At 45.8% G+C, this 12,526-nt stretch overlaps 1 protein-coding gene across 2 annotated transcripts in view; it reads right to left on the minus strand.

Moving 5' to 3' along the window:
- Positions 1–10,529, minus strand: part of Adcy8 (adenylate cyclase 8) — a 217,131-nt gene extending 206,602 nt beyond the window's left edge. The window contains exon 1 of one of the 2 annotated variants that reach the window (XM_031358847.1): positions 7,973–10,529. In XM_031358847.1, the coding sequence (XP_031214707.1) occupies positions 7,973–8,935 (963 nt within the window). In that variant the 5' untranslated portion in view covers positions 8,936–10,529. The remainder of the gene's footprint in view (positions 1–7,972) is intronic. The other variant, XM_031358848.1, reaches the window with a different exon arrangement.
- Positions 10,530–12,526: the final 1,997 nt, after the last annotated feature.

The raw sequence follows: 12,526 nt of genomic DNA on the forward strand, positions 1-12,526 counted from the left end.
CTACTCCAGAATCTTCCTAAGGACAGCTCCTATGAATTCCCATCAGTACAGCTTTCCCTTGATGAATCTTCCTGTTGGGCAGTCCATCATTTAAAATTGCAGCTCCCAAGATTAAAGATCCTCACCTCTCTCATGGTTGGTGTGAGACACGCATAGAATAATCAACCTCATTGTCATGGCAGAACCACAGATATTTGAGGACAGTCACCACATTCCTCTGATATTCTTTTTATCCTCAAGTAGGCCTGCAGTAATTTTCCTACATTTTTCTGATTCTGCTTTGTTAAAATTTGGGAGCTATGTTTCTTATAGTCTAAGTTGAAAAAATACATGTATTGTGATTATGAACTGACTATACTTTGGCAGTCTATTTTATGAGCAATCTCAATTCATTTGTATGCAATCATGTAGGTATAGATATGGACACATGTGTTTGTATGCTCTCTCACACTCATGCATACACACACATACAAATGAAGAAATTCTGAATTTGTTTATTCCAGATAACTAGAAAATCAGCTGGTACAAGTGAAGGATGTGATTTTTACAAAATAAAGTGGTTGTAGGTTTTGTTCTCAGGTAAAATTTTTTCATGGTATGTACTTTAAAATAGCAGCTTAAAAATTCACATACTTAGAAAAAAAACCACCCCACACATTAATTTCAATTTCTTTTCACATCTAGTTCATGTCTTCACTGTATAGAGCTTAACATTCTTTAATAAAGAAGAATAGGAGAATGGGTATTAAGTAGGTAAACTCTTTATTAACTATCTGTTTACATCCTAGTGAATTAGAGTCCTGGGCACTACTGAGTACCAAACTGACCAGGCTGTGCTTTAACAGAGCTGATATTTGAATATATTTGGGCCAGGAAGTTTGTGAATCCAGTGATGAGGTAGGGGGAGTTTGTCCTTGGTGTTCAGGACACAGCCAGAGCAGAGGGGGAGCCTTGTGCTTCATAGGCATTTTACAATTTGCAACACCAAAGTGTAGGCATCCATTTCAAAAAAACATAGAGCAAATCAGATAACACAATATCTAATAGATACTTCAGGTCTTGTGTATATTAAAATGATATATAATTCAGGTAAAGAAATTCACATGACAAGCACTTATTCAAAGGTCAGCACAGCAATAGTGGTGAAACATGTCATTGTATGTTTATTTGACATCAGCTCATAAACTCAGTTCCACTGGTTGGAAAGATAGTCCCATGGAAGCATTTGCTAAGAAAATGGCTTCCATTCGGACTAGGATGTGGCTGGGGCCTCCCACTGCATACACAACTTCTCCATCCTCTCTGCATTCTTCTTCTGCCAGCCACCCCTCCCTATCCCCCCAGGGCTGACTGAAAAAAATCTTGCAGTGAGAAAAGCTGGCTTCTCAAGTTCTGTTTAAGTGACCTGGCTTCCTAAAATATCCTTCATAAACAAAACTCACATGATATAATCTGAGTGTGTAAATCCAATTACATTTCCTGGGGAAGCTTGTGGCCAATTACTCTGGCTTCCCCTGCTGTGGGTGGTTGACAAAGCAGCATTCCTGTACTCATCCTGAGGAAGAAACTATTTATATAAACCATTATCTGGCTGACTGAGGTGAAAAACCTATGTGTCACAGATGTTCCCCAACTTCCAATGCTGCTGCTAGACTTTAGACTCGTACTTCAGTTCTGAAAAAAGAACCAGAAATTTGCTTCAGAAACAATATGTCAAATGAATTGATATATTGCCCAATTGTCTATTTTCGGCCTACTGGTATGTCAGAGAAACAGTGTCATGCCCATTTGTTGGTGAGAGAAAAGGGTTGAGATGAATACTGCAACTGTCATCTGTGTTCTGGAAACAAATACGTGCAGGATCAACTCAAATGGACCAACTTGGGATGGGAATAGATTAGTGTCCTAAGAAATATTAAGACAACAGTGAAAATTCACAGACGATTAGTAGTGTCCTCCAACAGTGTGTGTGTGTGTTTAATCTTTTCCTCTTATGCTTGGTTTCACTTATTTTTGGTGAGCTTTTAAATACCATCAATCATCAGAGTGTAAATATGACTAATGCATTCGTCCCACTTAGCAGGACATTGCAGCTGCTGCTCCAAAATTCAAGTCACCCTCACCCCAGTCCCTAGTCCTAATCTAATTGTGCTTTGGCTCACTGATAGCAGTCAGGTGACATACCCATATGAAGGGAAACAAAATCATAATTTAATCTTGAACAACACACATTACACAATCAGTTTACAACTCTCTCTAAATATACAGATACCAAATCTATTTGCAACTCTTAGACAAAGATGCCCACAGACCAGGGCCAATGAGATTTAATTGATCGTTTTGGCATCATTACAAATCCTTTATGAAACCAAACCACTCTCTACCATAGCAGACAAACAAAATGATATTTCAAACAAACAAATGAAAGGCAAAACAAGAATGAAAAGCAGAAATGAAGAAAGATAAAAAAGACCATGAAGGGAAGACTTATATTTTCACAAGCAGGAGAATAATAGCTCCATTCTCTGCATTCAGAGACACCTCTGGGGAAGGCTCACACTCAAATATGCCTTTGAAAGGCATTTTTCAGACATGCTGGTTGCAATTATTATTTTAAAGCTCATATGAATATCCCAAAAGAATGTACAGAAACAGGGGTAGTCAGAGTTTAGAAAATGCATACCTTAACTAGAGAGGTGAGTTAAGTCAGAGTGGGAGTCCAATCATACCATTTAAATGGGTAGCTCTGTGTTTTGAATTGAGTGTTTACCAAGTTAGGGTTGGTTTACATCACGTGCCACTTACTGTATATTAAGTAGTCATAGAATCTCTTTATTTGATTTGAGTTAGATGCAAAGAGCCCTAGTCTTAGACAAAGATGTATAAATGCACTTGTGTTTAAATGAGGAGAGAGAGAGAGAGAGAGAGAGAGAGAGAGAGAGAGAGAGAGGCTGTAATTCCATTATCTCTACTTTGTTTTTACTCTGAGGCCAATATTTCAGTTAAGTGACCAGAAGTGCATCACATATCCCTATCTTACCTGCTACAACTGCATGCTGTCCAACAGAATTACTGATAGGACAGGTAGAGGTCAAACTAAGTCTCGTTATTTGTCAAATTCAAGAATCATTTCTCAGTCAGTACTAGTCTCTGCTGTTTGATGAGATGTGTCTAAGACATGAAAGAAATTTCCAACTCACAGCATGACCTTGAACATGGATTAACCTGGATTTACATACCTGTCTGCTTTTGCTCATAGAGTTATCTTGCAGAAATCACCTTCTTTCTACTCTTGTCTCCTTATATGTTTCAACAAGAGGCACGGATGACCAATTACCACTGGCTATAACATTTTAGATCTCCCGAGAGAGAAGAAGCACAAACCAGTCATTTTTCTGGTTAAATATCACTGCTCTCAGTTTTCCAATAAGCAAATGATTTCCACCACCCTGTGTCTAATGAGCTGAAGAATGAGAACAGGATGATTTTCACGTGTTAGGTAGCCCCTCTTATTGTCACAAGAAATTAAAGCAGAATAAAATGCTAATCATAGCTATGGCATCTGGGACCTTATTATTATATTTTATTTATGTGTATAATGTCACCTTATAATACATTTTCTGATTAATAAATTTAATTGGTTGGATAAACAATGGGCTTAAGATGGAGAAATATCAACTTCTTAGAGAGCATGGGAAAGACTCTCAGTATCATTGATTTGCATACCATATGTGAGGCTGACACAGTTAAATTCAGTGGCTGAAGGGCAGACCTCAGGCTACCTGCAACTCAACTCTTGTAGGACGTTAATTAAAAAAAAAAATGTTCCAATCTGGCTTTGCACCTTATGAAGGTTCCTCATTATTTCCAGTGTTATTGGACCCAGAAAATATGTGGGCAATTTGGGTGGTTATTTACATTTTCCATGAACTATAATTTCTCTTAATGTGTGTGTTTATATTATGTGTTGGAATTTGGAGAGCAGTGTTTTAGTTTGTTGTCTGATTAGAAAGAATACAAACCATTTCTATGTTGAGAAGAATTTTCTCTTTAGTGAGCCTTTTAAGATTAAGACTCATATCCATAGTGGGAATCAACTTGTGATACATATTCACAAGGGGCTTTGTCTGCTCATATGGAGGGTCTGCAGGGATTCTGAAGCACAGTGGTTGCCCTTTCAAGACAGAGATGTGATTTCTGAGGGGTGGAAACAGTAGCAGCAGAAACTTGTGGCTTGGATTAAGAAGGCAATTACTGGTTCGCTTATTACTTTTGAAGATGACATTTTCAGTGAAGTGAGACAGCTGACAGGCTTTTGCTGACACTGTATTGTCATTTTAATCCCAGGAGTCTTGAAAATAGTAAGTTAAACCTCAGCTATCTTCTTAAGGGGAATTAAGATTAATGCAAAGGGCTGATATTCAAAGGGTTTATGGACTTCCGTTGATGAATTGGTACCCAGCTGAGCAGAATGATTTTAAAGAATCTATGCCATTTCTGGCATTTTCTCTCTTAATTCCCACCTGCATTTTTCATTAAATGCTCATCGATATAGTGTATGGCCTAGTATTTTCTTGACTTGCAAAAAGGGTCCATCTCACTCTTAGTCGGCAGAAAGGATGCCCTTAGAGGTTGCTAAAGAATTGTTAGCTTTGGAGTTCAAATTCTAATTCTGTCCTTATCACCTGTTAGCTTCCTGGCCTCAGAAAGTCCCCTTTGTTTCCAAAACTCTGACCTTTCTTCTTTGAAACTAAAATGAGGGGCTATGTTGCCTATATGTCATCATCAGGTATAACAACACCAATAGAGTGTCTCAGCTCTGTGTAAGCTATTGTCCAAATGACATGCTGTGTATTTTGATTTCTCCAAACAGTGTTTAGAGGTAAGAGCCTGTCTTATACACAAACAATGTAATTGTGTATACATGCTTGTATAGATGTGCATGAGTGGAGGATTCTTTCATCAACAAAGAGTTTGGGAGATTAAGTATGTTCTAATCATGTGATGAGCAGTCTTGCTTGTATGGTGAGTCCCTTAGATGCCTACTCTGTGTCTGGTATTTGTTTAAATGCTATGGATAACATCGTCAATACGAAGGCAGTCTCTTGCCCTTTTAATGTGTGTGTTCTTTTGAGCATCGAGACTTCAGGTAAAAACAAAAGAGACACAACAAAATGACAAGATAGTTTCAGGTAGTGTAATTGCTATGGAGAAACCAAAACAAGTCCTGCACCAGGGAGAGTGGCCTGTGAGAATCCGGACAAATAGAACATGCCAGATCATATGAAGAGTGGGAAGGGGGAGAGGGAGAGGGATATTGACCCGGAATGCAGATGTAAAGACAAAGAGGTATGAAAGTTCCTGAGATAGTAGGAAGATGGAAAGAGAGGTGAGAATGTAGAGTCTTAAGAAGAGCAGAAGAGGAGGTATGAGAGGAGGAGAAGCAGTCCCTGGGGGATAGAGAAGACAGTGGTGAGGACTTAGGAACTTGCTATAGTTGCCCACAGAGGTTCTTACCAAGTTTTAAGTGTGATTTATGTATTGAACATGGAAAATCAACCATGTTCAGCACATAAATTTTCAGTACATAAATTTCTTAAAAAATAAAGCATAGCAAAACAAAATAAAACACATTCCCCACCCCAAACCAAGAATCCAAAACAACCAACCACCCAACCCCCAAATAATACAAATCCAGGGGTTTGGAAAAGAGAGAAACCCTCCGATTTCCTGTAGGCTCTAAGACACTTGCACCCCTAGGGGGCGCCAAAGGAAAATCTTTAAAGGAACTTGCTGCCCCAAGCTGAAGAATACTATGGTCCAGGTATCTTCAGTATGGTGGGAAGGTTACTCCGGCCTATGAAATCCTATTGAATCAATAACCTGTCCCAAACAGAAAGGCGAATAGGCTTAGATTACATGTAGTGGGCCTTGGTTTTCACAGTGGAGAACTGTTTATCATAGGATGGAGTGGGAAGACATTGGGGGGTTATTTTTAATCTTTTCCCATCTGGTAGTATTTGAGTAGAGTATCAAACAAATATGGAGCCAGAATTTGCTTGCTGGATTCACTTGGCAAGGAAAGCATATCTATACTTAGAACTTTGAAGACATTCATAATTTGACACTTAGGGTGTGTTTTTCTAAATACTACCCTGGCATATTTTCTGTGGTCTTTCAGTAATGTGCACCAAGGAAGGCTACTGTTGAAAGGCAGTGGCTTATGAGTGAGACTTTCTGTATACATCATATATCTATGGTTGATTGTGAGAACAACTGAGACTGAGTTAGGTCTTCAAAAAGGAGGAGAGAAGCAGGATACAGATGAGGAGGACACAAGAAGGAGGGGCAAAAGAAGAAAGCAATGCTCTGCTCATATTGAAACATAGTAAAGAAAAGGAAGAAAAAAAACAGAGGTGTTTGGGAGAAAGTGGATTGATGTGCTAGGGATTCCGACATTTGTGGTCACAGAATTTGAAATGCACAGCTTATACATTGTATAATAATATACAACCCCAGGCAAAGGGCCCAAGGCCCTTTTCAAGGGACGCTTTACTATGTATCAACTATTAAAGACTTGGGATATTTTTGAGAGTATAGTCACCATTGCCTATAGTACAGAAAAGTTCAGTCACCCAGCTCTTAGCAAGGCTCTTATCTCCCTGTTTTGTGCCTGATGATCATAGCCACAGGCTTTAGATACTCTTTGCTTTTTCTGGAGGAGACACTTCAGAAAGCACAGTCAAAACAGCTAACCAGATAAGCAACCCCAGCAAATCGACACAGAGCCATCATGAAAGGAAAAGGACCCCAATGCAATCCAAGCCCAGAAGGTAATGATGGGCAAAGCTTTCCATTGCTGCTAGTGATCTGCAGATCACCAGTCATTTCTAGCAGGATTGCCCATTGTAAGAACTCTCTATTTATACTTGGCTAAAGGAATTTTAACATCTATCCAATCTAGCAAGTAAGCAGAGATGTTGAGGACAGGACAGATTCATACAAAACAGCCCCTAGCCAAGCACCTCACAGTTGCTTTCTTCCCAAATGGAGTCTGTTGATGTTTCCCTGCTTAAATGAGAAGCCCCCCAACACCCACTTTCTCTGCTAAGTACCAGATATTTGTTAAACAAAGTGCCAGGCCATTAATTATCAATTGGTTTTCGTGAATTTAAACAACAGATTCTTTGTCTACCTTCCCGGCCATAGACAACATGAACTTTGTTCACATAAGCACATCCATATTTAATGAGGGAGAGGAAGAGAGGAGGGAGAAAGGAGAGTGACAGAGTTGGAGGCTTCATCTAAGTATTTCATTAAAGTCATCTACATTAAAATGTCTCCTTTAATGAAGAAAAACAGATGCTTTGCCAAGAGTTTGTCATCCTGCAATTCCTGAGATTTATTTATTTATTTATTTATTTATCCAGAGCTCTGGGGCTGAGCACCATAATAAGAGGTGAAACCACGGTAGATCCCCAAGGGCACTAACATTTCCCAAATCAAATCCCTGTCATAGGATTGTGAAGGATGGGGAGGACCTATTGGAGGGTGCCCAGCACTGCAATTCCACGTTTAGCAAAGGTGAAATCCATTCTGAAATAAGTCAAGCAGAAAGCCAAGTGAGGGATCTCTTACAGCAACCTGCTGTGAGTTAGCAAAGTGCCTCAGCTCAAATCTAGGCAGTTCTCCTCTTCTGTGTCCTGCCTCAGCGCATATAGACTTTGTGTGTCAGCGGCAAAGGCTTATGTTAGAGGAGAATTACAAACCAGAGTAGAAGAGTAAAGTTAGCCATTCCAGTTTGTTCCAGTTATTATGAGCCTTGAAGCCCCCTTCCCCCCAGAAGGACTCACAAAGCCTAAGTAAGCTAGGGATGCAGACTTAAAAGAATGGGTCCACCCTAGCTCTCTAGAAGTTATTTCTAAACCACCCAGGGGAGTGGAGCCGGGAAGCAAATGCAAGCAGGAGTTACCTGGTTGATGGAAAAGACCGCTAGCCTGGGTATGAGTACTTGAAGGGTGACTTGCAGCAAGGATGTGCCCAGGCCGGCCAAGATGGCCCAGGTGAGAGGCAGCGGAAGCATGCTGTAGGTGGCGAAGAGTGTAAAAAGCACGTAGCCTATGCCGTCGCCCAGAAGCCCATAGCCCAGGCCTGCTGCCAGAATCTGGGTGGTCATAGCCACCCAAGTGACCACGCCGCTGTATTGCAGGTAAGTGTGGGAGGTGGTGTCCTTCCTGACCACTACGAGGGCGCAGATCACTACCTCGATGCCAGTGAAAAAGCCTAGCAGGATGCCCTTGAGAGGGTCCATGGGAGCCGAGGCCAGGCTCAAGTGCAGGACTAAAAGGGTGAGTTTAGTTAGTACATCCAACACGTTCATCACTACCTCCGATTTGCGCCTCTGGCCCAGAAAATAGCGTTGGTAGAGGCGCTCCAGATCCCGAGACTTGAAGGAGTTGCGTAGGGTTGGGAAAATGACCCCTCGGTAGCTGTATCCCCCATTGAGGAAGAAATCCGAGTTACTTGGGGCACAGTCGAGGTGCAGGAAGCCTAAGTCGCCCCCGCCCCCGCTGCCACTGGCACTGCCGCTCCCGCTGCGTTCCGGAAAGACTTTGGTGCCACCGGTGTTGTGCGCTCGCTCGCCGGGGCCCAGAGAATAGAGAGGCAGCACCGAGTCGCTAGACAGCTGCGGCGTGTGGTGATTGGGTCCGCTGCCCGCAGGGTTCGAGGCTTTGCGGGAGCCTCCGCCGCCGCCGCCGCTGCCGCCGCCTCGGTGCCCGTGGATGAAGCGCTGCTCGGTGATGTGCCGCACCGCCGTCTGCCACAGCAGCCGCTGCGGCCGAGAGCCGCTCCCGCCGTCGCCGGCCGGGGGCGTCGGCTGGATGGTGTAGAGTTCCTCGCTGCCGCCAAGGCAGTGCACATCCGAGAGCTCCATGGCTCGGGTCTGCGGGGAGGGAGGCGCAGACACTGGTTGTGGCAGTTGGGGGGGTAGGGGTTCCTAAAGACCCGAAGGCCGCTTGGCAGAGATCCCTTCTTTCCTAGGCTGCTCGATTGCAGGAGCCCTCAGCAGGGCCCCCACAGGTCAAGTCATAGTGAGCCCGGGAGCGAGGGGCTCCTGGTAGACTGCAGCGGACCCCCGCGTACTGGCAAGCCACCTTCCCGCCAATCAGCTCAGCTTGGATACGCGGTGAAAGTGGTGGTGGCTATTTGTCCGCGAAATCCTCGGCGCTCTGAGCCACGCAGTCCCCTTCTGCGCTCAAGCTCCTTGGCTGGCTCTAGGCTCAGCGTCTTGGCGCAGTCTTCTTTCTCCAAGAGGCGCCTGGGCGCCGCGCTTCTGCTGCGCGTCGGGCGGGTCCTGGCTGCCGCACTGGACTCTGGACGCCCACGTCTCGGCGGCTGCGGAAAGGCTGGCCAAGGGTGACCGATGGCTAGGATGGGTGCTAAGTTAGCAGCGGTGGCGGCAGTCATCGCCCTTCGGATAACTCCATTGCGCCGGCACGGGGAGCTGGGGCGGAGCTGGAGGCGGGCGCGATGAGACAGGAGGTGTGGGTGATGGTGAGGTGGCAGGGCGCCCCGCGGGAGGGCAGGAGGAAGGTGGTAGCCTTAGTACTAACAAGTCACCAAATAGTTAATTTGGAGGTGTGCTGAATGAAGCTCTCTCTTCGGTACCTTCCTGGTTGTGGCCACTTCCAGAGCAAACACTGACAGCGCGGGTTCTGGACTGATGCATTCCTCAAGGGGGATCGTGGCGGGACGCTAGCCCCAGGGTCCCAGCCTCCGCTACAGGACTAAGTCACCGCTGCTAGCAGTAATTCTGATGGGTCGCAGCACACAATTCCCATTCCCTTCACTTCGCTCTTTAGAGTCCATTGGGCCTGCCAGACCCCTGGGAGTGTGGGGAAAGAACAAGTGGGGAGGGGAGTAAAGCCAACAGCTGAGTCCGAAGAGAAGCCGCTGGAGAGGATATCTGAGCCTAAGAAACAAGCCTTGGCGGGTGAGGCGGCAGGCGAAAGGTTTCAGCGAGAAGAGAGGCTCCAGGCCGAGTGGAAGTCGATGAGATGCCTCCGGATCCAGAGAAGCGCGGGGCCACTCAGGCGCTCGGAACCGCGCAGCGGGACCGGAGCCGGGGAGGAATTTGGAGACCTGTCAGAGCGGTCAGACACCCGCGGCGACTTAAACCCGCCCCCGCGCCAAACCACGCCCCCGGAACCCAGGATGAGAAGGGGGGCGAGATGAGAGGGGTGGGGGCAGGGACACGGAGGCACCCAGATCTGCACAGGACGCCCCAGGTCCTGAAGGACCGCACCGGTGGGTCGGGAGGACGCGGGCTGCTGGAGCCCTCCGAGCCTGGCAGAGCTGCGGTGGAGCGCTCCAGCTGGCCGCACCCGCTGGTTCCTCCGCGGTTCTTTTTTAAGCACTGGCTCCTGTCCTTGGCAGGTGCAGAGCCAGGATCGTAGGCCGCTTTGCCCACGAACTCCTCGAGACCAGAGACACGCACTAGAGGGGCTCATTTCCGCCCTCCCCACTCGAGAGCGATGTGATGTGATGTGTGTGCGCGTGCCTGCGCGTCTCTCTCGGTGTGTATTTAATGCCAACTTTCAGGTTAAAATCAAAATGCTCCCAAGAAGCTGCTCTCATAGCGGTGGGCAGCCTCTTAACTATTCTCTACTCTACGGGTCTGGATAGTAGAGGGTTTTAGGATGGGGGCGTGGTCTGCATTTTTCAGATACTAAATTTGTCCGGGCTGACAAGAGAGGTGCGAAGGAGGACCTTGGGAAAGGCATTTCCAGGGGCTTCCTGGAGGCAGCATTCCCGCTTGCCTAGGTACTGTTGAGGGTCGCAGTCAAAACCCAAGTTGCCCCGCAGCGGTTCTTGCATCAGCACCCAATCCAGTGGGGTCCTTGGGTTCCGGCTTTTCAGGGATCTGTAACCGTGCCAGTCTGGAGACTGGCTGCAGGTGGTGGAAGTCAACACCTCTGCCACAGCGACAGCGGCTCGGCTGCAGCCAGTGAAGCTCGGGCTCTGAACACAGTCAGCTGATGGCCAATGACGTCAGGCTCTGGGCGCTTTCGCAACCCCGCGGCGTCCCATGAAAACCTTAATGACCTGGCCAGGCCATCCCCACGACACCGTTTCCGCCCCCACCCCACCCCTATCCCCACCCCCAACCCTGAGATGGAGTTTTTTAATGCCTTCTTCTAGTGCAGACAAACTCCTAGCTCCTTTTGGTCCTAAGCAAAAACAGCTTTCCCTGAGGAGCCATAGCGCCCTCCTCCCATCCATGCCACACCGCTCTCAGGCTCTCAGGGTTATTTGTAGCGGCTGTGCCCCAGAAACCTGTGTTTTGACTCCTCTTTGCAAGTCTTATAGGTCACCTGCCTCGCATAGAGCATCCGGGAAGAATAGGGAAAAGTCCTTTAAGGCACTACTATTCTTCACCAGCATTTCTGGAATTTGGTGCACTAACTGAAAAAGATCGCTCAAGAGAGAAAGCACTCGATTAAACAATGAATTTTAAATAGAAAGAAAGCTGATTCTGTTTTAGGTTCAACTTGTGGATATATATTTTAGTTTGTTAACTGTAAGGATCTCCCAGACTGGCTCGTTGACCCTTGGGAGCTAGAAGTGAAGAGGAAAGCGTCTCAATGCCCCCGTCCCCACCCCCACCCACAACAACAGCAACAAAATACCCAACCCAACCCAAACCAAACTAAACCAAACCAAACCAAACCACAACAAAACCAAAATCAAAAACAAGGTTGTTACTTAGACCTTAATAAAACCAACGGATACCTCAGTCTGAACAGTTTACTGCTACTTTTAGATTCTTGGACTCAGGCTTTCTGAAACTTCTGAAACTCTAGGATGGGTAATCTTTTAATTTGGAGGAAGGGGAGAGAGAAGGAATAAAGAGTGAAGAGTTTTCCCAAAGCTCTCTGGTCTGGACATAGAGATGGGATCGTGGCTCTTCCTGAGGGGACCAGCCAAGTCACCTGTAAAAGTGACCACCTAAGCATCAGTCACTGAGACATCTCTTCAAGTTCTTCTGTTTCCTGAAGCCTGAGGGTTCAGCCTGGATCAATGAGGAGTTGAAAGCAGATGGAACTTTCCTGTAAAAATCTTCCTCCAACCTGGACACTCCCCAGGATGATTTATTCAGCAGCAAGAGGAGGCAGACCAAAGAGGGGGAGACTTGGGTCCAATCAGATAAAATGACTCAGGTTGATGAATGAGCACAGCTTGCTGCAAGGAGAAACTCCAAGACTTTCATGAAGTCAGAGGATGGAGCAAATGCCCTTTTCTTTCTTATCAGGGCACTATCGCAGGCTATTGTAAAGTGGGGCGCTGACTGCACACAAGGTTCAGGGGTGCTCCTTCATGCTGGGCGACATGCTGCTCTTCAGCCTCTAGAGCATTCTGTTCTTCAACGAGAACGTTGGGTGCATGCAAACACAATACTTATGTTGTAATATGCCAACCACCAAATGATTTCTTACTTAAAACAAGACATGTCAAGCATTATGCT

The sequence above is a fragment of the Mastomys coucha genome, unplaced genomic scaffold (assembly GCF_008632895.1).
Source record: "Mastomys coucha isolate ucsf_1 unplaced genomic scaffold, UCSF_Mcou_1 pScaffold7, whole genome shotgun sequence".
NCBI lineage: Eukaryota > Metazoa > Chordata > Mammalia > Rodentia > Muridae > Mastomys > Mastomys coucha.